Source organism: Oncorhynchus mykiss, chromosome 18 (assembly GCF_057628025.1).
Source record: "Oncorhynchus mykiss isolate SJ-2025 chromosome 18, ASM5762802v1, whole genome shotgun sequence".
NCBI lineage: Eukaryota > Metazoa > Chordata > Actinopteri > Salmoniformes > Salmonidae > Oncorhynchus > Oncorhynchus mykiss.
This window is the reverse complement of record NC_143039.1, coordinates 49,833,150-49,859,415: the sequence shown is the minus strand read 5'-3', so window position 1 is coordinate 49,859,415 and position 26,266 is coordinate 49,833,150. Positions and strand designations below refer to the sequence as shown.

General features: G+C 43.3%; 1 protein-coding gene across 8 annotated transcripts in view; it reads left to right on the top strand.

Annotated features, from left to right (window-relative positions):
- LOC110496298 (integrator complex subunit 3) overlaps positions 1-17,393 on the top strand; it is a 29,448-nt gene extending 12,055 nt beyond the window's left edge. For all 8 annotated transcript variants that reach the window (XM_021572114.3, XM_021572117.3, XM_090208715.1 and 5 more), the window contains exons 21-29: positions 1,908-1,976; positions 2,083-2,158; positions 2,319-2,432; positions 11,586-11,634; positions 11,732-11,899; positions 13,623-13,723; positions 13,890-13,962; positions 14,105-14,261; positions 14,484-17,393. In XM_021572114.3, coding sequence (XP_021427789.1) covers positions 1,908-1,976; positions 2,083-2,158; positions 2,319-2,432; positions 11,586-11,634; positions 11,732-11,899; positions 13,623-13,723; positions 13,890-13,962; positions 14,105-14,261; positions 14,484-14,561 — 885 coding nt within the window. In that variant the 3' untranslated portion in view covers positions 14,562-17,393. The remainder of the gene's footprint in view (positions 1-1,907; positions 1,977-2,082; positions 2,159-2,318; positions 2,433-11,585; positions 11,635-11,731; positions 11,900-13,622; positions 13,724-13,889; positions 13,963-14,104; positions 14,262-14,483) is intronic.
- The last annotated feature ends 8,873 nt before the right edge of the window (positions 17,394-26,266 follow it).

Here is a 26,266-nt window from a genome sequence, read left to right as displayed (position 1 = left end):
CTTTATTTAACCAGGTAGGCTAGTTGAGAACAAGTTCTCTTTTACAACTGCGATCTGGCCAAGATAAAGCAAAGCAGTGTGACACAGACAACAATACAGAGTTACACATGGAGTAAATAATAAACAAGCCAATAGCACAATAAACAAGTCAATGACACAGTAGAAAAAATAATGTCTATATACAGTGTGTGCAAAAGGCATGAGGAGGTAGGCAATTAATAGGCCATAGGAGCGAATAATTACAATTTAGCAGATTAACACTGGAGTGATAAATGAGCAGATGATGATGTGCAAGTAGAGATACTGGTGTGCAAAAGAGCAGAAAAGTAAATAAAATAAAAACAGGATGAGGTAGGTAGATTGGGTGGGTAAATATTGTACAATCCAGGTGTGCAAATCTCTTAGACACTTACCTATAAAGACTCACAGTTCTAATCACTGCCAAACATGTCTTGACTCAGGGGGTTGAATATTTATCTAATCAAGATATATCAGTGTTTTATTTTCCTTAAATTATGTTCCGTTAGAATTCTTCTTTGACAAAAAAATGACAATTTAAATCCATTTTAATCCCACTTTAACACAACAAAATGTGGAAAAAGTCAAGGGGTGTGAATATTCCTCGGAAAGTATTCAGACCCCTTCCCTTTTCCACATTTTATTATGTTACAGCCTTATTATAAAATGTGTTAAATAGTTGTTTTCCTCTCTAGGATTATACCTGAAATTTTTGGAAATGTATTAAAGATAAACTTCTTATTTACATAAGTATTCAGACTCTGCAATGAGACTCGAAATTGAGCTCAGGTGCATCCTGTTCCCATTGATGATCCTTGAGATGTTTCTACAACTTGATTGGTGTCCACCTGTGGTCAATTCAATTGATTGGAAAAGCACACACCTGTCTATATAAGGTCCCAAAGTTTCCATGAGGTCGAAGGAATTGTCCATAGAGCTCAGAGACAGGATTGTGTCGAGGCACAGATCTGGGAATGGGTACTAACAAAGATTGAACTCTTTGGCCTGAATGCCAAGTGTCATGTCTGGAGGAAACCTGCCACCATCCCTACGAGGAAACCTGCCACCATCCCTACGAGGAAACCTGTCACCATCCCCCCTATGGTGGTGGCAGCATCATGCTTTGGGGATGTTTTTCAGCTGCAGGGACTGGGAGACTAGTCAGGATCAAGGGAAAGATCAACGGAGCAAAGTACAGAGAGATCCTTGATGGAAACCTGCTCCAGACCGCTCAGGAACTCAGACTGGGGTGAAGGTGGTTCACCCTCCAACAGAACAACAACCCTAAGCACACAGCCAAGACAACGTAGGAGTGGCTATTGGGATCAGTCTCTAAATGTCCTTGAGTGGCCCAGCCAGAGCCCGGACTTGAACATGATATAACATATCTGGAGAGACCTGAAAATAGCTGTGCAGCAACACTCCCCATCCAACCCGACAGCGCTTCAGAGGATCTGCAAAGAAGAATGAGAGAACCTCCCCAAATACAGGTGTGCCAAGCTTGTAGCAACATAGAAGACTCGAGGCTGTAATCGCTGCTAAAGGTGCTTCAACAAAGTACTGAGTAAAGTGTCTGAATACTTATGTAAATGTGATCAATAGATATAGAAAAAATGTATAAATTTGCTAAAATGTATAAACCTTTTTTTGCTTTTTCATTATGGGGTATTGTGTGTAGATTTAAACAATTTTTTACAAAAAAATACATTTTAGAATAAGGCTGTAACTTAACAAAATGTGGAAAAGGTCAAGGGGTCTGAATACTTTCCAAATGTACTGTATATGTTGAGGTCAAGACCATCTCATTTACATAAAAAAAACACTCATTCACCCAACACACTCTAGCATACCACCGTTTGACTGCTGATATCTCCCTCCTCTCTCTGTAGTTCCCAGATGAGACATTGCGCAGCGCAGAGCTACTCAACATGATTGTAGCTGTCATTGATTCAACACAGGTAATTCAACCACACTCACACAAAAATATGCAGTACTGCATAGTATTTTTCTCCTTCAACCCTCCCATCTCACTCCCTCCATCTCTCTTTGTTTTCTTTTTTTCAGCTGCAGGAGCTGATGTGTCATGTGATGATTGGCAATCTGGTGATGTTCCGCAAGGACTCTGTCCTCAATATCCTCAGTGAGTCACGTATAACGTCAGACACACACACTCATATACTGGCACACACACCCAGACTTAAAAACACAGACTCGCAGTGCTTGTGTCTGCTGAATGTTGTCAGTCTCCGTATTGTATGAACTGTGTATTTGTGTCTCACTGTGTGAAATATTGTTTACAGTCCAATCTCTGGATTGGGAGACGTTTGAGCAGTACAGCACCTGGCAGCTCTTCCTGGCCCACAGCATCCCACTGGAGACCATTATCCCCATCCTGCAGCACCTAAAGTACAAAGGTGAGATACACACACACATAAAGGCCTAGACACTGCTCTCCACTATTCTTAGCTAAATCACTAAGACTGTTGACCCCCTTACACTCATGGAAATTGACCTGTATAGATGGGGCCAAGTTTAAATGTTTCCAACAGAAGAACCTCACAAGTCATATGCATGACCATGGCAGCAATTGAAATAACTTTTTGGAGGTGGGGTAATTATCAGATGATGATGATGATGATGATGGTGAGGACACACCAGTTAACCTTACACAAGACTGAATCCAAATATTACAATGTTGATTTTATGTGCATTTTACACTTTACACTTTACACTGTACTTTTCACATAATTTGTCAATAACAACATCTGATAATACTCTGGATACGTTCAGTAACACAATAAGAATATTCATTGACATTTTGGAATAGATAAGAAAAAACGATGACGAAGGTTTGAGTGAGAGGTCTAACTGGTGTCGCCACGTGGTCACACATCTCTCCAAACCGTGCACAAGTTCCTAAGTCATTTCAATGCACTTTTACGACTGAAGGAAGATCCTTCAACTGTAAGGTGTTTTTTGAGCGCTCTTAGCTTTGCCATTGTGGAACTGAAGAAGGCACCATTGTAGTGTTTTTGTTTGGAACGCAGCCCTTCGTCCCCATCACACATAAACATTCCATTATTAATCGCAATCTGCATCAGGTGGGCATCATTGAAAAGCTTTTTCTATTGCCAACATGGCTATCTAAGTTAGAATCAAATTTACAAGCCTTAACCAACAATGCAGTTCAAGAAATAAAGTTAAGAAATTATTTTCTAAATAAATCAAATAAAAAGTAACACAATAAAATAACAATATTGAGGCTATATACAGGGGGTGCCGGTGCCGAGTCAATGTGTGGGGGTACAGGTTAGTCAAGGTAATTTGTACATGGAAAGTGACTATGCATAGTTAATAAACAGCGAGTAGCAGCAGTGTGTGTGTGTGGGGGGGTCAATGTAAGTAGTCTGGGTGGCCATTTGATTGTTCAGCAGTCTTATGGATTGGGGGTAGAACCTGTTAAGGAGCCTTTTAGTCCTAAACTTGGTGCTTGCCGTGCAGTAGCAGAGAGAACAGTCTATGACTTGGGTGACTGGAGTCTTCAAAAAAATTTTGGGCCTTCCTCTGACACCACCTAGTATATAAGTCGTGGATGGCAGGAAGCTTGGCCCCAGCGATGTACTCGTCTGTATGTACTACCTTCTGTAGCGCCTTACGGCCGGATGCCGAGCAGTTGCCATACCAGGCGGTGATGCAACTGGGGCTCCCGAGTGGCGCAGTGGTCTAAGGCACTGCATCTCAGAGCTTGAGGCGTCACTACAGACACCCTGGTTCGAATCCAGGCTGTATAACAACCTGCTGTGATTGGGAGTCCCGCAATTGGCCCAGCGTCGTCCGGGTTTGATCTTAACTGACTTGCCTAGTAAATAAAGGTTCATTTTAATCCGGTCAGTTTGCACTCGATGGTGAAGCTGTAGAACTTTTTGAGGATCTGGGGACCCATGCCAAATATTTTCTCCTGTGGGGGGGGGAAAGGTATTGTCGTGCCCTCTTCACGACTGTCTTGGTGTGTTTGGACCATGATAGTTTATTATTGATGTGGACGGCAAGGAACTTGAAACTCTCGACCCGCTCCACTACAGACCTGTCAATGTGAATGGGGGTGTGTTGGGCCCTCCTTTTCCTGTAGTCCACAATCATCTCCTTTGTCTTGCCCATGTTGAGGGAGAGGTTGTTGTCCTGGCACCACAGACCTCCTCTGCTGTTGTCGTCAGCAAACTTAATGATGTTGTTGGAGTCGTTCTTTGCCACCCAGTCGTCGGTGAACAGAGAGTACAGGAGGGGACTAAGCATGCACCCCTGAGGCGACCCACTGTTGAGGATGAGGGTGGCAGATGTGTTGTTGCCTACCCTTACCACCTGGGGGTGGCCCGTCAGGAAGTCCAGGATCCAGTTGCAGAGGAAGGTGTTAGCTTCGTGATGAGTTTCGTGGGCACTATGGTGTTGAACGCTGAGCTGTACCCATTAATAGCATTCTCACATAGGTGTTCCTTTTGTCCAGGTGTGAAAGTGTTGTTTGGAGTGTGATTGAGATTGCCTTATCTGTGGATCTGTTGGAATTGTAGTGGGTCTATGGTTTCCGCGATGATGGTGTTGATGTGAGCCATGACCATTTCAAAGCACTTCATGGCTAACCGAAGTGAGTGCTACAGGGCGTTAGTCATTTAGGCGGGTTAACTTCACTTTCTTGGGCACAGGGACTATGGTGGTCTGCTTGAAACATGTAGGTATTACAGACTTGGTCAGGGAGGACACTTGATCCGCACATGCTGAGTACACGTCCAGGTAATCTGTCTGGCCCGGCAGCCTTCTGAATGTTGACCTGTTTAAAGGTCTTGCTCACACCTGCTACGGAGAGCGTGATCATAGTCGTCCAGAACAGCTGGTGCTCTCATGCATGCTCCAGTGTTGCTTGCCTCAAAGTGAGCATAAAACGCATTTAGCTCATCTGCTAGGCTCGCGTCACTAGGCTCGCGGCAGCTCGCGGCTGGATTTCCCTTTGTAGTCTGTAATAGTTTGCAAGCCCTGCCACATCCGATGAGCGTCAGAGCCGGTGTAGTAGGATTCAATCTTAGTCCTGTATTGAAGCTTTGCCTGTTTGATGGTCCGTCTGAAGGCATAGCGGGATTTGTTATAAACTCAGTGCGGATATTGCCTGTAATCCATGGCTTCTGGTTGGGCTATGTACGTACGGTTACTGAGGTGGTATACTCCACAGTGCCATTGGATGAATCCCAGAACGTATTCCAGTCTGTGCTAGCAAAACAGTCATATTTGCCAAACGGAGGGCGAGTGAGCGCTTTGTATGCATCTCTGTGTGTGGAGTAAATGTGGTCTAGCGTAGAGGTCGACCGATTATGATTTTTCAACGCCGATACTGATTATTGGAGGATCAAAAAAAGCCAAAACCGATTAATTGGCAGATTTGTGTGTGTGTGTGTGTGTGTGTGTGTGTGTGTGTGTGATAATGACAATTACAACAATACTGAATGAACAATGAACACTTTTTTGTTTTAACTTAATATGATACATCAAGAAAATCAATTGTTCAATTTGGTTTAAATAATGCAAAAACAAAGTGTTGGAGAAGAAAGTAAAAGTGCAATATGTGCCATATAAAAAAGCTAACGTTTAAGTTCCTTGCTCAGAACATGAGAACATATAAAAGCTGGTTGTTCCTTTTAACATGAGTCTTCAATATTCCCAGGTAAGAAGTTTTAGATTTTGTATTTCATATACCTTTGACTATTGGATGTTCTAATAGGTACTTTAGCATTGCCAGCCTAATCTCGGGAGTTGATAGGCTTGACGTCATAAACAGCGCAATGCTTGAAGCGTTGCGAAGAGCTGCTGGCAAACGCAGGAAAGTGCTGTTTGAATGAATGCTTACGAGCCTGCTGCTCCCTACCACCGCTCAGTCAGACTGCTCTATCAAATCATAGACTTAATTATAATATAATAACACACAGAAATACGAGCCTTAGTTTCCGAATTTGACCATATTAATGACCTATCATTTCGAAAACAAAAAGTTTATTATTTTGGTGAAATATGGAACCGTTCCGTATTTTATCTAACGGATGGCATCCATAAGCCTAACTATTGCTGTTATATTGCACAACCTTCAATGTTATTTCATAATTATGTAAAATTCTGGCAAATTAGTTCGCAACGAGCCAGGCGGCCCAAACTGTTTCATATACCTTGACTCTGCGTGCAATGAACGCAAGAGAAGTGACACAATTTCCTTAGATAATATTGTCTGCTAACATGAATTTATTTTAATTAAATATGCAGGTTTCAAAAAATATATATACTTCTGTGTATTGATTTTAAGAAAGGCATTGATGTTTATGGTTAGGTACATTCGTGCAACGATTGTGCTTCTTTCGCAAATGCGCTTTTAAATCACCCGTTTGGCGAAGTAGGCTGTGATTCAATGATAAATTAACATGCATAACAACATAACATAACATAACATTGATTATATGCAATGCAGGACAAGCTTGATAAACTAGTAATATCATCAACCATGTGTAGTTAACTAGTGATTATGTTAAGATTGATTGTTTTTTATAGGATAAGTTTAATGCTAGCTAGCACCTTACCTTGGCTCCTTGCTGCACTCGCATAACAGGTAGTCAGCCTGCCATGCAGTCTCCTCGTGGAGTGCAATGTAATCGGCCATAATCGGTGTTCAAAAATGTTGTTATGAAAACTCTATCGGCCCTAATTAATCGGCCATTCCGATTAATCGGTTGCCCTCTAGTCTAGAGGTTGTTTTTTTCCCCTCTGGTTGCACATGTGACATGCTGGTAGAAATTTGGTAAAAAGGATCTAAGTTTGCCTGCAGTAAAGTCCCCGACCACAAGGAGCACCGCTTCTGGATGAGCATTTTATTATTTGCTTATGGCCTTATACAGCTCGTTGAGTGTGGTCTTAGTGCCAGCATCGGTTTGTGGTGGTAAATAGACGGCTACGAAAAATATAGATAGTGTGGTCTACAGTTTATCATGAGTTATGCTATCTCAGGCGAGCAATGACTCGGTGAAACATAAGATATTACAGTTTTTAATGTCCCTTTGGTAGGATAGTCTTGAGCAGAGATCATCCAGTTAATTCTCCAGTGATTGCACAATGGCCAATAGAACAGGGGTTGCCATGGTGCCGACAGAGATGGCCGCCTCGCTTCGTGTTCCTAGGAAACTATGCAGTTTTTTGTTTTTTTACGTGTTATTTCTTACATTAGTACCCCAGGTCATCTTAGGTTTCATTACATACAGTCGAGAAGAACTACTGAATATAAGATCAGCGTCAACTCACCATCAGTACAACTAAGAACATGATTTTCGTGAAGCGGATCCTGTGTTCTGCCTTTCAACCAGGACAACGGAATGGATCCCAGCCGGCGACCCCAAAAAAACGACTCCGTAAAAGAGGGAAACGAGGCGGTCTTCTGGTCAGACTCCGGAGACGGGCACATCGTGCACCACTCCCTAGCATTCTTCTCGCCAATGTCCAGTCTCTTGACAACAAGGTTGATGAAATCCGAGCAAGGGTAGCATTCCAGAGGGACATCAGAGACTGTAACGTTCTTTGCTTCACGGAAACATGGCTCACTGGAGAGACTCTATCGGAGGCGGTGCAGCCAGCGGGTTTCTCCACGCATCGCGCCGACAGAAACAAACATCTTTCTGGTAAGAAGAGGGGCGGGGGCGTATGCCTTATGGCTAACGAGACGTGGTGTGATCACAGAAACATACAGGAACTCAAATCCTTCTGTTCACCTGATTTAGAATTCCTCACAATCAAATGTCGACCGCATTATCTACCAAGAGAATTCTCTTCGAATATAATCACAGCCGTATATATTCCCCCCCCAAGCAGACACATCGATGGCTCTGAACTAACTTTATTTGACTCTTTGCAAATTGGAATCCATACATCCTGAGGCTGCATTCATTGTAGCTGGGGATTTTAACAAGGCTAATCTGAAAACAAGACTCCCTAAATTGTATCAACATATCGATTGCGCAACCAGGGCTGGAAAAACCTTGGATCATTGTTATTCTAACTTCCGCGACACATATAAGGCCCTGCCCCGCCCTCCTTTCGGAAAAGCTGACCACGACTCCATTTTGCTGATCCCTGCCTACAGACAGAAACTAAAACAAGAAGTTCCCACGCTGAGGTCTGTCCAACGCTGGTCTGACCAAGCTGATTCCACACTCCAAGACTGCTTCCATCACATGGACTGGGATATGTTTCGTATTGCGGCAGATAACAACATTGACGAATACGCTGATTCGGTGTGCGAGTTCATTAGAACGTGCGTTGAAGAGGTCGTTCCCATAGCAACGATTAAAACATTCCCTAACCAGAAACCGTGGATTGATGGCAGCATTCGCGTGAAACTGAAAGCGCGAACCACTGCTTTTAATCAGGGCAAGGTGACTGGTAACATGACCGAATACAAACAGTGCAGCTATTCCCTCCGCAAGGCTATCAAACAAGCTAAGCGTCAGTATAGAGACAAAGTAGAATCTCAATTCAACGGCTCAGACACGAGGTATGTGGCAGGGTCTACAGTCAATCACGGACTACAAGAAGAAAACCAGCCCAGTCACGGACCAGGATGTCTTGCTCCCAGGCAGACTAAATAACTTTTTTGCCCGCTTTGAGGACAATACAGTGCCACTGACACGGCCTGCAACGAAAACATGCGGACTCTCCTTCACTGCAGCCGAGGTGAGTAAAACATTTAAACGTGTTAACCCTCGCAAGGCTGCAGGCCCAGACGGCATCCCCAGCCGCGCCCTCAGAGCATGCGCAGACCAGCTGGCCGGTGTGTTTACGGACATATTCAATCAATCCCTATACCAGTCTGCTGTTCCCACATGCTTCAAGAGGGCCACCATTGTTCCTGTTCCCAAGAAAGCTAAGGTAACTGAGCTAAACGACTACCGCCCCGTAGCACTTACTTACGTCATCATGAAGTGCTTTGAGAGACTAGTCAAGGACCATATCACCTCCACCCTACCTGACACCCTAGACCCACTCCAATTTGCTTACCGCCCAAATAGGTCCACAGACGATGCAATCTCAACCACACTGCACACTGCCCTAACCCATCTGGACAAGAGGAATACCTATGTGAGAATGCTGTTCATCGACTACAGCTCGGCATTCAACACCATAGTACCCTCCAAGCTCGTCATCAAGCTCGAGACCCTGGGTCTCGACCCCGCCCTGTGCAACTGGGTACTGGACTTCCTGAGGGCCGCCCCCAGGTGGTGAGGGTAGGCAACAACATCTACACCCCGCTGATCCTCAACACTGGGGACCCACAAGGGTGCGTTCTGAGCCCTCTCCTGTACTCCCTGTTCACCCACGACTGCGTGGCCACGCACGCCTCCAACTCAATCATCAAGTTTGCGGACGACACAACAGTGGTAGGCTTGATTACCAACAACGACGAGACGGCCTACAGGGAGGAGGTGAGGGCCCTCGGAGTGTGGTGTCAGGAAAATGACCTCACACTCAACGTCAACAAAACTAAGGAGATGATTGTGGACTTCAGGAAACAGCAGAGGGAACACCCCCCTATCCACATCGATGGAACAGTAGTGGAGAGGGTAGTAAGTTTTAAGTTCCTCGGCGTACACATCACAGACAAACTGAATTGATCCACTCACACAGACAGCATCGTGAAGAAGGCGCAGCAGCGCCTCTACAAGCTCAGGAGGCTGAAGAAATTTGGCTTGTCACCAAAAGCACTCACAAACTTCTACAGATGCACAATCGAGAGCATCCTGGCGGGCTGTATCACCGTACGGCAACTGCTCCGCCCACAACCGTAAGGCTCTCCAGAGGGTAGTGAGGTCTGCACAACGCATCACCGGGGGCAAACTACCTGCCCTCCAGGACACCTACACCACCCGATGTTACAGGAAGGCCATAAAGATCATCAAGGACAACAACCACCCGAGCCACTGCCTGTTCACCCCGCTATCATCCAGAAGGCGAGGTCAGTACAGGCGCATCAAAGCTGGGACCGAGAGACTGAAAAACAGCTTCTATCTCAAGGCCATCAGACTGTTAAACAGCCACCACTAACATTGAGTGGCTGCTGCCAACACACTGACTCAACTCCGGCCACTTTAATAATGGGAATTGATGGGAAATTATGTAAAATATATCACTAGCCACTTTAAACAATGCTACCTAATATAATGTTTACATACCCTACATTATTCATCTCATATGCATACGTATATACTGTACTCTATATCATCTACTGCATCCTTATGTAATACATGTATCACTAGCCACTTTAACTATGCCACTTTGTTTACATACTCATCTCATATGTATATACTGTACTCGATACCATCTACTGTATCTTGCCTATGCTGCTCTGTACCATCACTCATCCATATATCTTTATGTACATATTCTTTATCCCCTTACACTGTGTATAAGACAGTAGTTTTGGAATTGTTAGTTAGATTACTTGTTGGTTATTACTGCATTGTCGGAACTAGAAGCACAAGCATTTCGCTACACTCGCATTAACATCTGCTAACCATGTGTATGTGACAAATAAAATTTGATTTGATTTGATTTTGAACAGATGGTAGAAGCGGGTTACCCGCTCGCCAAAGAATTCTCAAACGGCACTCCGATCTCCGCCCCCTGTATTTCCGTCTTTTCTTCATGCGAATGACGGTGATTTGGGCCTGGTCTCGTAGAAGCAGTAAATCCTTCGTGTCAGACTCATTAAATAAATAATATTTGTCCAGATCGAGGTGAGTAATTGCTGTTATCCAGAACCTCTTTTCGGTCATAGTAGACGGTACCAGCAACATTATGTACCAAATAAGTTAAAAAACAATGTGAAAAAACACACAAACAGCACAGTTGGTTAGGAGCCCGTAAAACGTCAGCCATCCCCTCCGGCACCATTATTAAAAAATGACGTCTTAGTGTTAAGCTTTCAAAAGTCACTTCAGACAATCAGATGGTCATTTTAGTGCGCATAGAATGTCATGAGTGCACTGAAGTGTGTGTGTTCTGCGGCAAATGTTCTCTACAATATGACAAACCGTCTCTTTCTGTTCAGGACAACCCAGGGTATGACGCATGTCATCCTGTGGTTCAAACATAGCAATCATAAATGTTGACACTGTAAATGACATGAGTTTGGTGTGGATATGTGAAGTGCACATTTGGACTTACAGGGGCATTTCCCTCACTCAGACAACACATGTAAAAGTAGCCCAATTATTGGGGTGGGCATCTTCTTGTTGCGCGCGGTGCTCAAGTTTGTACTGGCTGTAAGTCAAAACTCACAGTGCTGTGAAGCGGAGAACCTGAGTTCTGACATCATGTATAGCATGTTAATGTTATGTTAATAGTTGACAGTTAAGCTACTACCGGCTTATCTTTAGAATATTTGAGCTGGGTATGCTATTGACCTTCACTAAAATGTGTTAATGGTTCTACACTATTCTTTCCTGATATTACCACTGGCATAATATGCTCATGTTGTATCTCTTCCTTTCCAGAACACCCAGAAGCACTCTCCTGTTTGCTGTTGCAACTACGCAGGGAAAAGTAAGCTATAGTTACGGGTACATATCTCTGCAAATGAATAAAAACAAGACTACAGTGGAACCAGTACTGATCCCTGTGGTGCTCCTTCCCCCTTTAGGCCCAGTGGGGAGATGGTGAAGATGGTGCTCAGTCGGCCCTGCCACCCGGAGGACCAGTTCACCACCAGTATCCTGCGCCACTGGGCGGCCAAGCACGACGATGTCCTGGGGGAACACATCAAGGCCCTACTCATCAAGAACAACAACCTGCCACGCAAACGCCAGAGGTGACTACGAGTCCACTGCTTTCCATTTTTAAAGAGATGGAGTTTTTACCCCAATCTTAATGGTTTTCTTCACCTTCAGAGAAGATCTTTGATGTTACGTCAATCCACTGTTTGGATATTGCTAATGTTGGCATCCAATTGTTTATTGGTTCGCTACACTTTCTAAAATATCTCACACATACACCAAATATACAAAGTATGTGGACACCCCTTCAAATTAGGGGATTTGGCTATTTCAGCCACACCCACTGTTGACAGGTGTATAAAATCGAGCACACAGCCATGCAATATCCATAGACAAACATTGGCATTAGAATGGCCCGAACTGAAGAGCTCAGTGACTTTCAACGTGGCGGCGTCATATGGATGCCAAAGTCAGTTTGTCAAATTTCTTCCCTGCTAGAGCTGCACTGTCAACTGTAAGTGCAGTTATTGCGAAGTGGTAGGCCACACAAACTCACAGAACGGGACCGCCGAGTGCTGAAGCGCATAAAAATTGTCTATCCTCAGTTGCAACACTCACTACCGAGTTCCAAACTGCCACTGGAAGCAACGTCAGCATAACAACTGTTTTTCAAGAGCTTCATGAAATGGGTTTCAATAGTCGAGCAGCCGCACACAAGCCTAAGATCACCATGCACAATGCCAAGCGTCGGCTGGAGTGGTGTAAAGCTCGTCGCAATTGGAAACGCATTTTCTGAAGTGATGAATCACGCTTCAGTCTGGCAGCCCGACGGACGAATCTGGGTTTGGTGGATGGCAGGAGAACGCTACCTGCCCCAATGCATAGTGCCAACTGTAAAGTTTGGTGGAGGAGGAATAATTATCTGTTTCTCATGGTTCGGGCTAGGCCCCTTAGTTCCAGTAAAGGGAAATCTTAATGCTACAGTATACAATGACATTCTAGGCTTCCTACTTTGTGGCAACAGTTTGGGGAAGGCCCTTTCCTGTTTCAGCATGACAATGCCCCCGTGCACAAAGTGGGGACCATACAGAAATGGTTTGTCGAGATGTCTGTGGAAGAACTTGACTGGCCTGCACAGAGCCCTGACCTGAACCCCATCAAACACCTTTGGGGTGAATTGGAACGCTGACTGCCAGCCAGGCCTCATCGCCCAACATCAGTGCCCGACCTCCCTAGTGTTCTTATGGCTGAATGGAAGGGGGACCAACTCCATATTAATGCACATGATTTTGGAATGAGATGTTCAACGAGCAGATGTCCACATACTTTTGGTCATATAGTGTACTTCGACTCAACCTATAGCGCAACACTTTCACTCCAGAAGATCCGGGTTCGACTTAGAATTTAATATTTTTCGACAGAACTGTTTCCAAAGATTTAAAGGATCCCTTTTCATACTCATGTTCCATGCATTGTTTACTTCACCGTTTATTTTCTCGAGGTAAGGAAAACAATTATCATTGGTGTAAAAGTCTTAATCTCTTTAACTGAAGACACATGGGTTTAAATGCTTCAGAATGGTGTTCTAGTGTTTCTGTTCATTGACGTGAGCTTTTGGTGATTTTAGTGATATTTTTTGGTGATTTTAACTGCACTCATGGTCTTGATTATAAGTTGAATTGGTTGTTTAAATGCTGGGCTGGAACAAAAGCCTGCACACTGTGTTGATGACCGTTAGTTTAAAGCCTGGTCACAGTAGTGTTCCTGTTCACTGGAGTATAAGGAAGGAGTGTTTTATTGCCTGTGTGTTTCCCCCAGTCTGCGTAGCTCCAGCAGTAAACTGGCCCAGCTGACCCTGGAACAGATCCTGGAGCACATGGACAACCTGAGGCTGAACCTCAGCAACACCAAGAACAGCTGTGAGACACACACACACTGTTTTACTATTCTAAAACACATCTCTCCTGCAATAGCAACAAACTAACACCGCCTTATACACTTACCTTAGTATCCCCCAAACACATGTCTAACCCAGTGATAAGTACCGTACCGTGAACTCTGACCCTTCTGTCTGTGTGTCCCCAGTCTTCACACAGACACCCATCCTGCAGGCACTGCAGCACGTCCAGGCCAGCTGTGACGAGGCCCACAAGATGAGGTGAGACCCCAGACTCTCTTCCTGTCCTCGGAGGATAATTTAAAGAGCCTATGAATAACACAGTTACTAGGAGTGTCTTATAGGGGTTTAAGAGTATGACAGGATTGTAAATGTGTCCCCTCTTTCTGTCTCCGCCACTCAGATTCAGCGACCTGTTTTCATTGGCAGAGGAGTATGAAGAGCCCTCCTCCAAGCCTCCCAAGTCACGGCGCAAGGCCCCCGCTTCCTCTCCGCGGTCGCGTAAGGGAGCGGCCACCCCTGTTAGCAACGAGGAAGAAAGCGCATCCAGCAGTGCCTCGGTAGGTCCTCCTATAACCACTTCCTGTTTAGAGACTCTGTGTTAAGATGAGCCTCCCATAGTCCCATAACCTTTTACACTCCAGCACCAGGATTAGATTTAGGTTATATTAATTGCTGATTAACGGAACCTAAACTGTTAATCAGGAACTATTTTGTGTCTCGCTCAGCTGTGTAATTATATTAATAAAATAATGTCCTTTTTATTTCCACCCCTACTCCAGGAGGAAGAGGACTCTAAACCCAAAGCTCCCAAGAGGAAGAGGAAAGGCTCATCTGCGGTGGCCTCGGACAGCGACTGAGAGCCCCACAACCAACCTGCTCCCACCTGCCATAGTGACATCCCTGAAGACAGGACCATCAGCCAACCAGCTTCTCCAAACCACAGAGGAAACCCCGCCCCCAAAGACACTCAACAAGAGGGGGCGGGACTCCTCCACGTGGACTCTAATGCTACTGGCCGGAGCCATGGAGACGCTCTTCCTCTCCTCTCACTGGTCATTGGCTGCTTTGTGTCAGTTGGTCTGGCTGGATTGGTCAGGGGGGGCATTCCAAAGTGCTCGAGAAGCGAGGGGAAATGCCAGTCGCCGTGGCACAGACTGACAGAAATACTGTTACCAGACCATCTGTGTCCTTGAGGAAAGGATTACATGACTAGACTTAGGATGTTTAGGGGGAGTGAACGTGTTGCCCTATTGTCACTTAGTGGTCCGCCTATCACAATGCACTTGGAGACATCAGAACGACGAAGCATTTTATAAGCCATGGCTATGAAGACCGACCAACCAGCAAGACCATCCAGTCCAGTCAATTTTAAGAGGCACATGTGGAAGGTTAGGTTTAGGCGATTCATCCCGTTCCTAGAAAGAAAAGTCACCTCTGTCACAATCCCACCCCCTCAGAAAGAAAACAAAGAAAAATCCTTCCTGCATCTGAAAAAAAACTTTAACTATTGGTTGATAAACATACCTGTCGCCTGTTCCTGTTCACTCTTCATTTCTGATTGGCGAGAACATGGACACACACACACACTCTCTCATTGGATCATTTTAACCACAGATGGTTGGACTGTATGCGAGGTCAGAAATAAAGACTGTATGAATGGAGGAGCCAGAAGTAGTCGCTGAACTTTTTAATGGAAATGTCTTTCTACTGAACTATTTTCATAAAAAAGGTCATAACTATGTTAAATGATTATGATATTAATAAAAAAAAGGGCTAAAAAAATAACTGTGGTGTGGAGATATAGTCTTATGTAATGTGTTTGACTATTATCTTTTAAATAAGAAATGGAATGTTGCATGTATGATTCAGGCTTATGGTTGAGTTTACACACTGCAGCACAGCTCACACCAGTCAATGCTGTAACACTACCCAGAACATTACTGGAGTACCCTTCTGCTTAGAGATGTCTCATAATGTAGGCCATTTAATTATCTGGCTAAGTTTAGCAGTAGCTATTTAAACCAATCCGGACCGTAGATTAGTTTCTCCTGGCCCCATAGGCTATCTCAAAAAAATATATACAAAAAATGAAATACTACATATGTATCCAGTGAGACCTGAGGTTGAGATTAGAAGTCTTCATTTATTTACATTTGTTTCAAGATATCAATGTTAAAGTATTGTCATTTGTATCTATCAGACAAGCAATTCAATATCAGGCAAGTCAAGTAAGAACATATTCTTATTTATAAGTTTCTATCAAGTTGTTATTCAGTATGTACATCAAATCATACATTGAGGTGAATGTACAAGATTGAAACGTTGACTAAACTTAAGATCACATCTTCGATCACAAAATGCAATAATTGCACAGGGTTAAAGAACATAAAGCATCTCTCTAGTAAGGCTTCCTCGATCACAGTTTACACAGCTCTATCTTTTTATGTCCAAAACCCAGGATAGAGGGGCTGAGTGCATGTGGTCTGGACTCTGGAGGAGAGGCATTGAGTCCGAAACGCTGTAGAAGGACAGAGAACCTGCTTTGTGATCCAGGTACACTCCTACTCTGGAGGGCTGAGGGTCTGATACTTTAATCTCATCATTATTGTGTCTGAAACGATAACACTAATACTGAGTCATTACCACTTGTTCTCTTAATATCTTTATATGAGGCTGCTATATACATCCGGACCACTCTTCTCTACCTCCCAGTAACAGCTTCCCCATGTTGTGGAATATGAAAACCTGGGTGAAGAGCAGAAAGTTAACATGTCTTGGGGGTGTGATAGTTGACACTATCTTCTAACTTCCCTTGTAATTGGTGAGAGGTTAGTGTGTCTTTGGGGTATGATCTTTGACCCTCTAACTTTCTCACTCGTCATTATACACAATTCATTCAGGATTTTCTGTAGTCATGGTAGCATCCACATTTTTTTTATTTTACCTTTATTTAACTAGGCAAGTCAGTTAAGAACAAATTCTTATTTACAATGACAGCCTACCCCCGCCTGGATTTGAACCAGGGACTGTAGTGATACCTCTTGCACTGAGATGTAGTGCCTTAGACCGCTGCGCCACTCAGGAGCCCTAAATGTAAAGTGTGTAGAAACATATTATATTCTTATTTAAAAACGCAAGTGACATCAAAATGACACAATACATTATTTACCATTCATTACTATCTGGCACAAAATCATCTGAAACACAACCAAAATGAACTGCAAATGCATCCAACAAGTTTGTAGAGTCACAAGCTTGATGTAGTCATTGTGTGCTAGGAATATGGGACCAAACACTCAACTTCTACTTCATTCATAAGAATCTTTAGGGGTGTCAATAATTTTGACCCCTACCTTTTTGAGAAAAAAAAAATACTTGTTAAACAAAATCTATTGTGCAAAGCAATTGTATTAGTATATAATAACATTTTCAATTTTTTTTTGCATACAATATAGCTCAATATTTGAATTCATTTTTTACAGTCATTATTGCTTATCTTTATCAAGGGTGTCCATCATTTCGGACCCCACTGTGTGTGTGTGTGTATATATATATATATATATATATATATATATCATTAGTCTGTATGTATTTTTAGATACAGGCCTATTGTAAATGTGTATTATTGTAGTGTTACCATCTTTATTGCAAAAATAAATAAAAATACAAACATGAGTGACTGTGCCCAACACACGCCCCCACCTGTTGTTATGTTGGACACCTACTGACCAGAAAATATAACATGTATTGCTAAAATAAAGGTTTAAGGAAATAACGGCAGGCACCACATACTACAAGACAAAACGGCTCACTCAATCAAGCCTGATTGTATTATAAGTATAAATGCAAAGCTTTAAATATATATACATTTTTCAGTTATAAAATGTAGTGGAATGGGATAATGTCTTAGTGTGGTATGTGAAGAATCCAATACTTGACCTTGTATGCAGTACAAATCACATTATTGTGGGAGCACCTCATCTAAGAGTATGATTTAGGGAGAGTGTGGGTGAAGTAAGCATTGTGGTGCTCATGGGGATTTCCTTTATTTTTCGGCTTCAGACCAATGCCTACTTCTCACTTAAAACGTACATTTTTGTTTTTAATTAGTACAATGTTTAGTCTGTCTGTATGTAGGGACGTCAAACATTCAGGCTGCTGCACAGACACTAGTCTAGAGTGCACGGTTAAATTATGTTTATTTCCAATGGTATTGTACTTAATCAGGTAAAAACTGCTGAATGGCTCTGTTTGTATTATAATATTTGTACTAGGATATTGAATTTGAATGTAATATTTTTCCATGTGTACAAATGTAACTTGTATTTCATGATTTTAAACTGAATTGAGTGAATATTTAAATTTAATTTAATATTCAAATGCATATGTATATATTCAGTTTGAATATGGTAGATATTGCATTCATTTGCCGTGTATCAAGTTTACAGACTATTTTTTCAAGTTTATCAAAGTTTCATATATTCAACTTCTCAGATGCAGCCAGATTCAGTTTTCCAATTTAGTTCTCTAAATGCAGATTCAAAAACAGAGACGACATCCTGCTACCAAAGACCGTACAGTATGAAGATAGGCTAAAATTGCTTCTGCAATAGAAATCCCAGATCACACTTGCAAGCGATGTCATGGCGACATTGGCTAGCAAAGCTCACACAAATACTTTTTAAACGAACACTCATTGTATCTGTGACTCACACGTAGAAATACCTCATTGGGTCTAAGGGTCGTCTCGCGCCGAATTGCGCATGTGCAGGCCATCATCAATGCACTGCTTCGAAATAAAGTTATTTTTGACGAAAATTAAAACGTGTCAGTTTGTCACTTTCCCGAGGTTGGAGTAATTAACATGTTCAACTACTTCAGACATTGGCTCGAACCTAGGTTGTGCCTTTAGATTTCGAGAAAATTAACAACTAAGGAATAATAGTTTACTTCTCTCATTGACTTCTCAAAACCCAAACAACGGCCTAGTCTGTTTGGTCTACTTCGCAAGCGTTTGCAATGTTGCGCCTCTGGGTTTAGAAACTCTGTGCTGGTACTTTGCCAGACAGGAAAATTAGAGAACAACAGATATAATTAAACGCTCACTATGGTAAAAAAAAAGAAAGGTTCTGGTGGTTTCTGAAGTGAATGTGGCATGTTTAATTTATTATCTCCTATGAGTTTGGCTCTAGTATTTGGCACGTTATCAACTAAGACTCTCTGGAATGTGGATGTGCTTTCTGTTCCCATCTATGATGATCTCAATCGCTTTAGAAGGGAGTGTCACAAAAATCACAATTTGTCCCACAAGAATAGACTACATAACCAAAAGTATGTGGACACCAGCTCGCCGAACATCTCATTCCAAAATCATGGGTATTAATATGGAGTTGGTTCCCCCTTTGCTGCAGGCACTTGCTTCTATTCAGTCACGAGCATTAGTGAGGTTGGGCACTGACATTGGGTGATTAGTCCTAGCTCGCAGTCGGCGTTCCAATTCATCGCAAAGGTGTTCGATGAGGTTGAGGACAAGCCAGTCAAGTTCTTCCACACCGATCTAAACAAACCATTTCTATATGGACCTTGCTTTGTGCACGGAGGCACTGTCATGCTGAAACAGGAAAGGGCCTTCACTGGATTTCCCTTCACTGGAACTAAGGGGCCTGCTCGAACCATGAAAACAGCCCCAGACCATTATTAGTCCTCCACCAAACTTTACAGTTGGCACTACGCATTGGGGCAGGTAGCTTTCTCCGGGCATCCGCCAAAACCAGATTCATCCATCGGACTGTCAGATGGTGAAGCGTGATTCATCACTCCAGTGAACACGTTCCCACTGCTCCAGAGTCGAATGGCGGCGAGCTTTACACTACTCCAGCAGATGTTTTTTGCATTGCGCATGGTGATCTTAGGCTTGTGTGCGGCTACTTGGCCATGGAAACCCCTGACGTTGCTTCCAGGGGCAGTTTTGAATTTAGTAGTGGGTGTTCACAACCGAGGACAGCAAAGCTTGCGTGGCCTACCACTTCACAGCTGAGCGTTGTTGCTTCTAGATGTTTCCATTTCACAATAACAGCACTTACAGGTGACTGGGGCAGCTCTAGCAGGGCAGAAATTTGACGAACTGACTTGTTGGAAAGGTGGCATCCTATGACAGTGCCACGTTGAAAGTCACTGAGTTCTTCAGTAAGGCCATTCTCCTGTCAATGTTTGTCTATGGAGATTGCATGGCTGTGTGCTCAATTTTATACTCCTGTCAGCAATGGGTGTGGTTGAAATAGCCGAATCTACTAATATGAAGGGGTGTCCACATACTTTTATATATATATAGTGTATATACTGAACAAAAGTATAAATGCAACATGCAACCATTTCAAATATTTTACTGAGTTACAATTCATATAAGGTTATCAGTTAATTTAAATAAATAAATTAGGCCCTAATCTATGGATTTCACATGACTGGGAATACAGATATGCATCTGATGGTCACAGATACAGTATCTTTAAAAAAAGTATGGTCGTGGATCAGAAAACCAGTCAGTATCTGGTGTCCCCACAGTGACTGTAAGTACATACCCCAACCAGAAGCCATGGATTACAGGCAACATTCACACTGAGCTAAAGGGTAGAGCTGCCGCTTTCAAGATGTGGGACTCTAACCCGGAAGCTTAAAAGAAATCCTGTTATGCCCTGCCACGAACCATTCAACAAGCAAAGCGTCAATACAGGGCTAAGATTGAATAATATTACACCGGCTCCGACGCTCATCTTATGTGGCAGGGCTTAGCGTAGCCTCACTACTCACAATTGGCCTAGCGTCGTCCGGGTTAGGGAGGGTTTGGCCGGTAGGGATTTCCTTGTCTCATCGCGCACCAGCGACTCCTGTGGCGGGCCGGGCGCAGTGCGCGCTAACCAAGGTAGCCAGGTGCACGGTGTTTCCTCCGACACATTGTTGCGGCTGGCTTCCGGGATGGATGCGCGCTGTGTTAAGAAGCAGTGCGGCTTGGTTAGGTTGTGTTTCGGAGGACACATGGCTTTCGACCTTCGTCTCTCCCGAGCCCGTATGGGAGTTGTAGCGATGAGACAAGATAGTAATTACTAACAATTCTTTTTTTTTAAGTTCTACAGCTGCAACATCGAGAGCATCACTGCCAGGTACGGCAATTGCTCGGCCTCTGACCACAAGGCACTACAGAGGGTTGTGTGTACGGCCCAGAACATCACTGGGGCTAAGCTGCCTGCCATCCAGGATCTCTACAACAGGCTGTGTCAGAGGAAGGCCCTAAAAATTGTCAAAGACCCCAGTCATAGACTGTTCTCTCTCCTAACGCATGGCAAGCAGTACCGAAGTGCCAAGTCTAGGACAAAAAGGCTTCTCAACAGTTTTTACCCCCAAGCCATAAGACTCCTGAACAGGTAATCAAATGGCTACCTGGACTATTTACATTGCTACTCTCTGTTTATCATGTATGCATAGTCACTTTAACTATACATTCATGTACATACTGTATGTACATACTACCTCAACTGGACCGCCCAACCAGTGCTCCCGCACATTGGCTAACCGGGCTATCTGCATTGTGTACAACCCACAACCTGCCAACCCCTCTTTTACGCTACTGCTACTCTCTGTTCATCATATATGCATAGTCACTTTAACCATATCTATATACTACCTCAATCAGCCTGACTAACCGGTGTCTGTATGTAGCCTCACTACTTTTATAGCCTCGCTACTGCATATAGCCTGTCTTTTTACTGTTGTTTTATTTATTTACCTACCAATTGTTCACCTAATACCCTTTTTTGCACTATTGGTTAGAGCATGTAAGTAAGCATTTCACTGTAAGGTCTACAGTGTTATATTCGGCGCACGTGACAAATAAACGTTGATTTGATTTGCCTCATGCAGCTAAACACATCTCCTTCACATAGAGTGAGAGGAGGAGACGAGAGGAGACAAGAGGCATCAGGAGACGAGAGGAATGGAGAGGAGAGGACTGGGGAGAGAAGAAGAGAGGGGGGCGGGGAGAGGAGAGGAAGTGGAGGAGATGAGGGTGAGAGGAGGGTGGTGATCAGAAGACTGTGTGACTAGCTTATGTTTCTGCCAGAGGACTTGATCAGACTGTTGATTGTGGCCTGTGGAATGTTGTCCGACTCCTCTTCAATGGCTGTGCACAATGGCTGTGCGAAGTTAATGTATATTGTAGGGAACTGGAACACGCTGTCGAACAAGTCAATCCAGAGCATACAAAACATTCTCAATGGGTGACATGTCTGGTGAGTATGCAGGACATGGAAAAACTGAGACATTTTCAGCTTCCAGGAATTGTGTACAGATCCTTGCGAAATGGGGCCGTGCATTATCATGCGGAAACATGAGGTGATCGCGGCGGGTGAATGGCACGACAATAGGCCTTAGTATCTCGCCACAGTATCTCTGTGCATCCAAATTGTCATCGATAAAATGAACTGTGTTCGTTGCCCGTAGCTTATGCCTGCCCATACCATAACCCCACCACCACTATGGGGCACTCTATTCACAATGTTGACATCAGCAAACCGCTCGCCCACTCGACGCCATACACGCTGACTGCCATCTGCCTGGTACAGTTGAAACCGGGATTCATCCGTGAAGAGCACACTTCTCCAGCGTTCTCTGAGCTTCCCTGGTACGGTTTCTGACAGTTTGTGCAGAAATCCAACGGTTGTGCAAACCCACAGTTTCTTCAGCTGTTTGGGTGGCTGGTCTCGGGCGATCCTTCAGGTGAAGAAGCCGGATGTGGAGGTCTGGCGTGGTTACACGTGGTCTGCAGTTGTAAGACAGGTTGGACATACTGCCAAATTCTCTAAAACGACATTGGAGGTGGTATATGGTAGAGAAATTAACATTCAATTCTCTGGCAACAGCTCTGGTGGACATTCCTGCAGTCAGCATGCCAATTCACACTCCCTCAAAACCTGAGACATCTGTGGCATTTAGAGTGGCCTTTTATTGTCCCCAGCACAAGGTGCACCTGTGTAACGATCATGCTGTTCAATCAGCTTCTTGATATGCCACACCTGTCAGGTGGATAGATTATCTTGGCAAAGGAGAAACGCTCACTAACAGGGATGTAGACACATTTGTGCCAAAATATTGAGAGAAATACGTTTTTTGTGCGTATGGAAAATTTCTGGGATCTTTTATTTCAGCTCATGAAACATGAGACCAACACTTTACATGTTGCATTTATATTTTTGTTCAGTAGTTGAATAGCCCTGTCATAGCTCTTCTAAGGATAGTCATTCCACCACCTATTTAATCTTACACTTGTGACTGACGGGGTTCCAAACAAGTCTCCTTCATGTCACAAGACTGTGTTAGTCCATTTAGCTAAAGCCCATAGGGATGAGTGCAGGAAGCTAACACAAGTCTTCAATCTCCAGCAAGGTTACTCATCTCCAAAAGCACAGTTCATCAAACCCCCTAAGTTACATTTAACCTCCCTTTGACCTCATACTCAGAGATCACTGCACCAATATAACGGACTGGGTTCGAAATCAGGCCAACTGCACAACAACAACACTTTCTGTTGAGTAATTGAAGAAGGCCTTTTTCAAACGCACGGTGGGTTGGAACACTTCAGGAGGGAGGTCACGTGTGTTTGCGAGTCAGAGGTCAAGTCTCGGTATGAACTGAATCAGGGGGAAGTGGTACTCGTTAAGCAAGCATAGTCCTATAAAGTGTGTGTGTTTTTAATTATTATTATTTCATTGTTATAATTATTAGACAATAGTTGACATACGGTGTCTACTAAGTATAGTTTTTTTCTCTTTCATTCTGACTCTTGAAAACGAGATGGTGCATCTCAAGAGATTCCATTGTGCAAAATTTCAAATAGGCCTAAATAAATACATAAGTGTTTTTTTTACTGTTAAAAATATATTAATTTCTCTGGGAGTCAAATAGAACGTATGTGTCCCAGAAGGTGTCTATTTCATCCATTGCTTTCCATAAAAAGGCTTTCGCCTCAGATTGAGGCCTTAAACCAAAATCTGGTCAGCATATGTCCCTTTTGTAAACTCAACCAGAAGCATCATGCCCACAGGGGGCACAAGGGCATGTGCCGCCTCAAACAAATGTTTCTCTGTAATAGGCCTACTACTAGCCACGTAGCAATTTTAGCAAAGTTGGCTTTAGCTAGAACAGACTGGGAACCTCTCTCCCAACCTCATAACTAGCTACCAAGAAGCCATTTCAGGTTATCAAACACGAGTAGCTATTCAACTGTCTTTTACCTGGCATGCCTGCTGGCAAGGTTGGTAGACTTTAGAAAAGCAAGCAATAACTAAATGTACTGAATAACTCACAATCCTCTCAATCTTTTACCCAGATTTGAGCAGATAGCAGACATTTTTTGTTTCTTTAAAAAAAGAGACACCAGAAAACTCAAAGAGGCATGCTTAGATAGGCAGAAAAATCAAAAACATTTTTTTTACATAGAATTAAGCATAATGATTATGGCTCTAGAGTGCAGGAATCAGCTATTTCCAGTGTAATTCTCCAAATTCCAGACAGCGGATGACCCTCCAGCCTCACACTTAGTCCCCCCTCAGATTTTTGGGGTGCATGACGCCCCTGAAATCAACTGTAAAGACTCAGTTCAACTTTAAATGTTACCAAGTGCAGGAGTTTATATATATATATAGCATGTACCACTGTGCATAGACTGGGTTTGGACAATAAAGGCATTTAGTGTTATCTCAAGCGGATGACTCGCTTTCACTCTGCGCTGCGGTCGCGTGATATTCCTGTGATGGCAGAGAGAGGTACAGTACATTCGGAAAGTATTCAGACCCCTTGACTTTTTCCACATTTTGTTACATTACAGCCTTATTAAAAAAAAAAAAATCCCCTCATCAAGCAACACACAATACCTCATAATGACAAAGCAAAAACAGTTTTTTTTTTGCAAATGTATTAAAAATATGACATTTACATAATTATTCAGACCCTGTGTGCTTAGGGTCCTTGTCCTGTTGGAAGGTGAATCTTCGCCCCAGTCTGAGGTACTGAGCTCTCTGGAGAAGGTTTTCATCAAGGATCTCTCTGTACTTCGCTCCGTTCATCTTTCTCTTGATCCTGACAAGTCTCCCAGTCCCTGCTGCTGAAAAACATCCCCACAGCATGATGCTGCCACCACCATGCTTCACCGTAGGGATGGTGCCAGGTTTCATCCAGACGTGACTCTTGGCATTCAGGCCAAAGAGTTCAATCTTGGTTTCATCAGACCAGAGAATCTTGTTTCTCATGATCTGAAAGTCCTTAAGGTGCATTTTGGCAAACTCTAAGCGGGCTGTTATGTGCCCTTCCTGAGGAGTGACTTCTGTCTGGCACTCACACATAAAGGCCTGATTGGTTGTGTGTTGCAGAGATGGTTGTCCTTCTGGAAGGTACTCCCATCTCCACAGAGGAACTCTGGAGCTCTGTCAGAGTGACCATTGATTTCTTGGTCACCTCCCAGTTTGGCAGCACGGCCAGCTCTAGAAAGAATCTTGCTGGTTCCAAACATCTTCCATTTAAGAATAATGGAGGCCACAGTGTTCTTGGGGACCTTCAATGCTGCAGAAATGTTTTGGTACAATCCTGTCTCGGAGCTCTATGGACAACTTGTCCTCATGCCTTGGTTTTTGCTCTGACATGCACTGTCAACTGTGGGACCTTATCTAGACACGTGTGTGCCTTTCCAAATCATGTCCAATCAATTGAATGTAGCAACATGTGGAAAAAGTCAAGGGGTCTGAATACTTTCCGAATGCTCTGTATATGTTGCGACGCCTCGTGCTGTGGCGGGTGGGTCAATATAATCCTGGTATCGACACATATAGGCTATGTACCAGCGGTAAAAACCTGTACTTGCCTTTAACTAGGAATTTACAGGCGAGGGGTTTAGAAAAATGACTCAAATGAGATGATTGCTTTGCCTGTGGGTCACAGTGGGTGGAATTAGAAGAAATGATGTTTTGATTGGAATTTTCGGTGTATTTTGAAAATTAAACATGAAAGCCTTTTTGTAAGAGAGCGACGTTTATTATTAGGCCAAAAATATATATGAATCATTCTTCAACGATATTGTATTAAGAGAGATTTTTTTTTCACACAAGGTGTCTGAAAAAAACAAATAAGTAACTCAAGTGTGATAATGCTGTGCCGAGACATTAATTTCTGATTTATTCACCATCATGAATCATGAATGATTATGCTTGTCCAGATGATTGTCCTTCTATTTCTCTCTATGATAACAGCTTGCCTTCTGAACTGCGACTCTTTTGTCTGAAGGGAAAATTGGAAAATCTGGGTTATAGACTAGACGATTTTTTTGTAAACTCACACATGTAGAACGGAAACCTAAGCAATCAAAAACCTAAAAAAAACGAAAATGTAGGCAAATCATTACAACCTGGCTGTAATGCTGTCTAATCTATGCTATGCGAGATCCTGGCTTCGCCTGGCTGCGCAACCTTTATGCAGGGAAATACCAGAACGGATTAGAAAAGGAGAAACGTGAAAACATTTT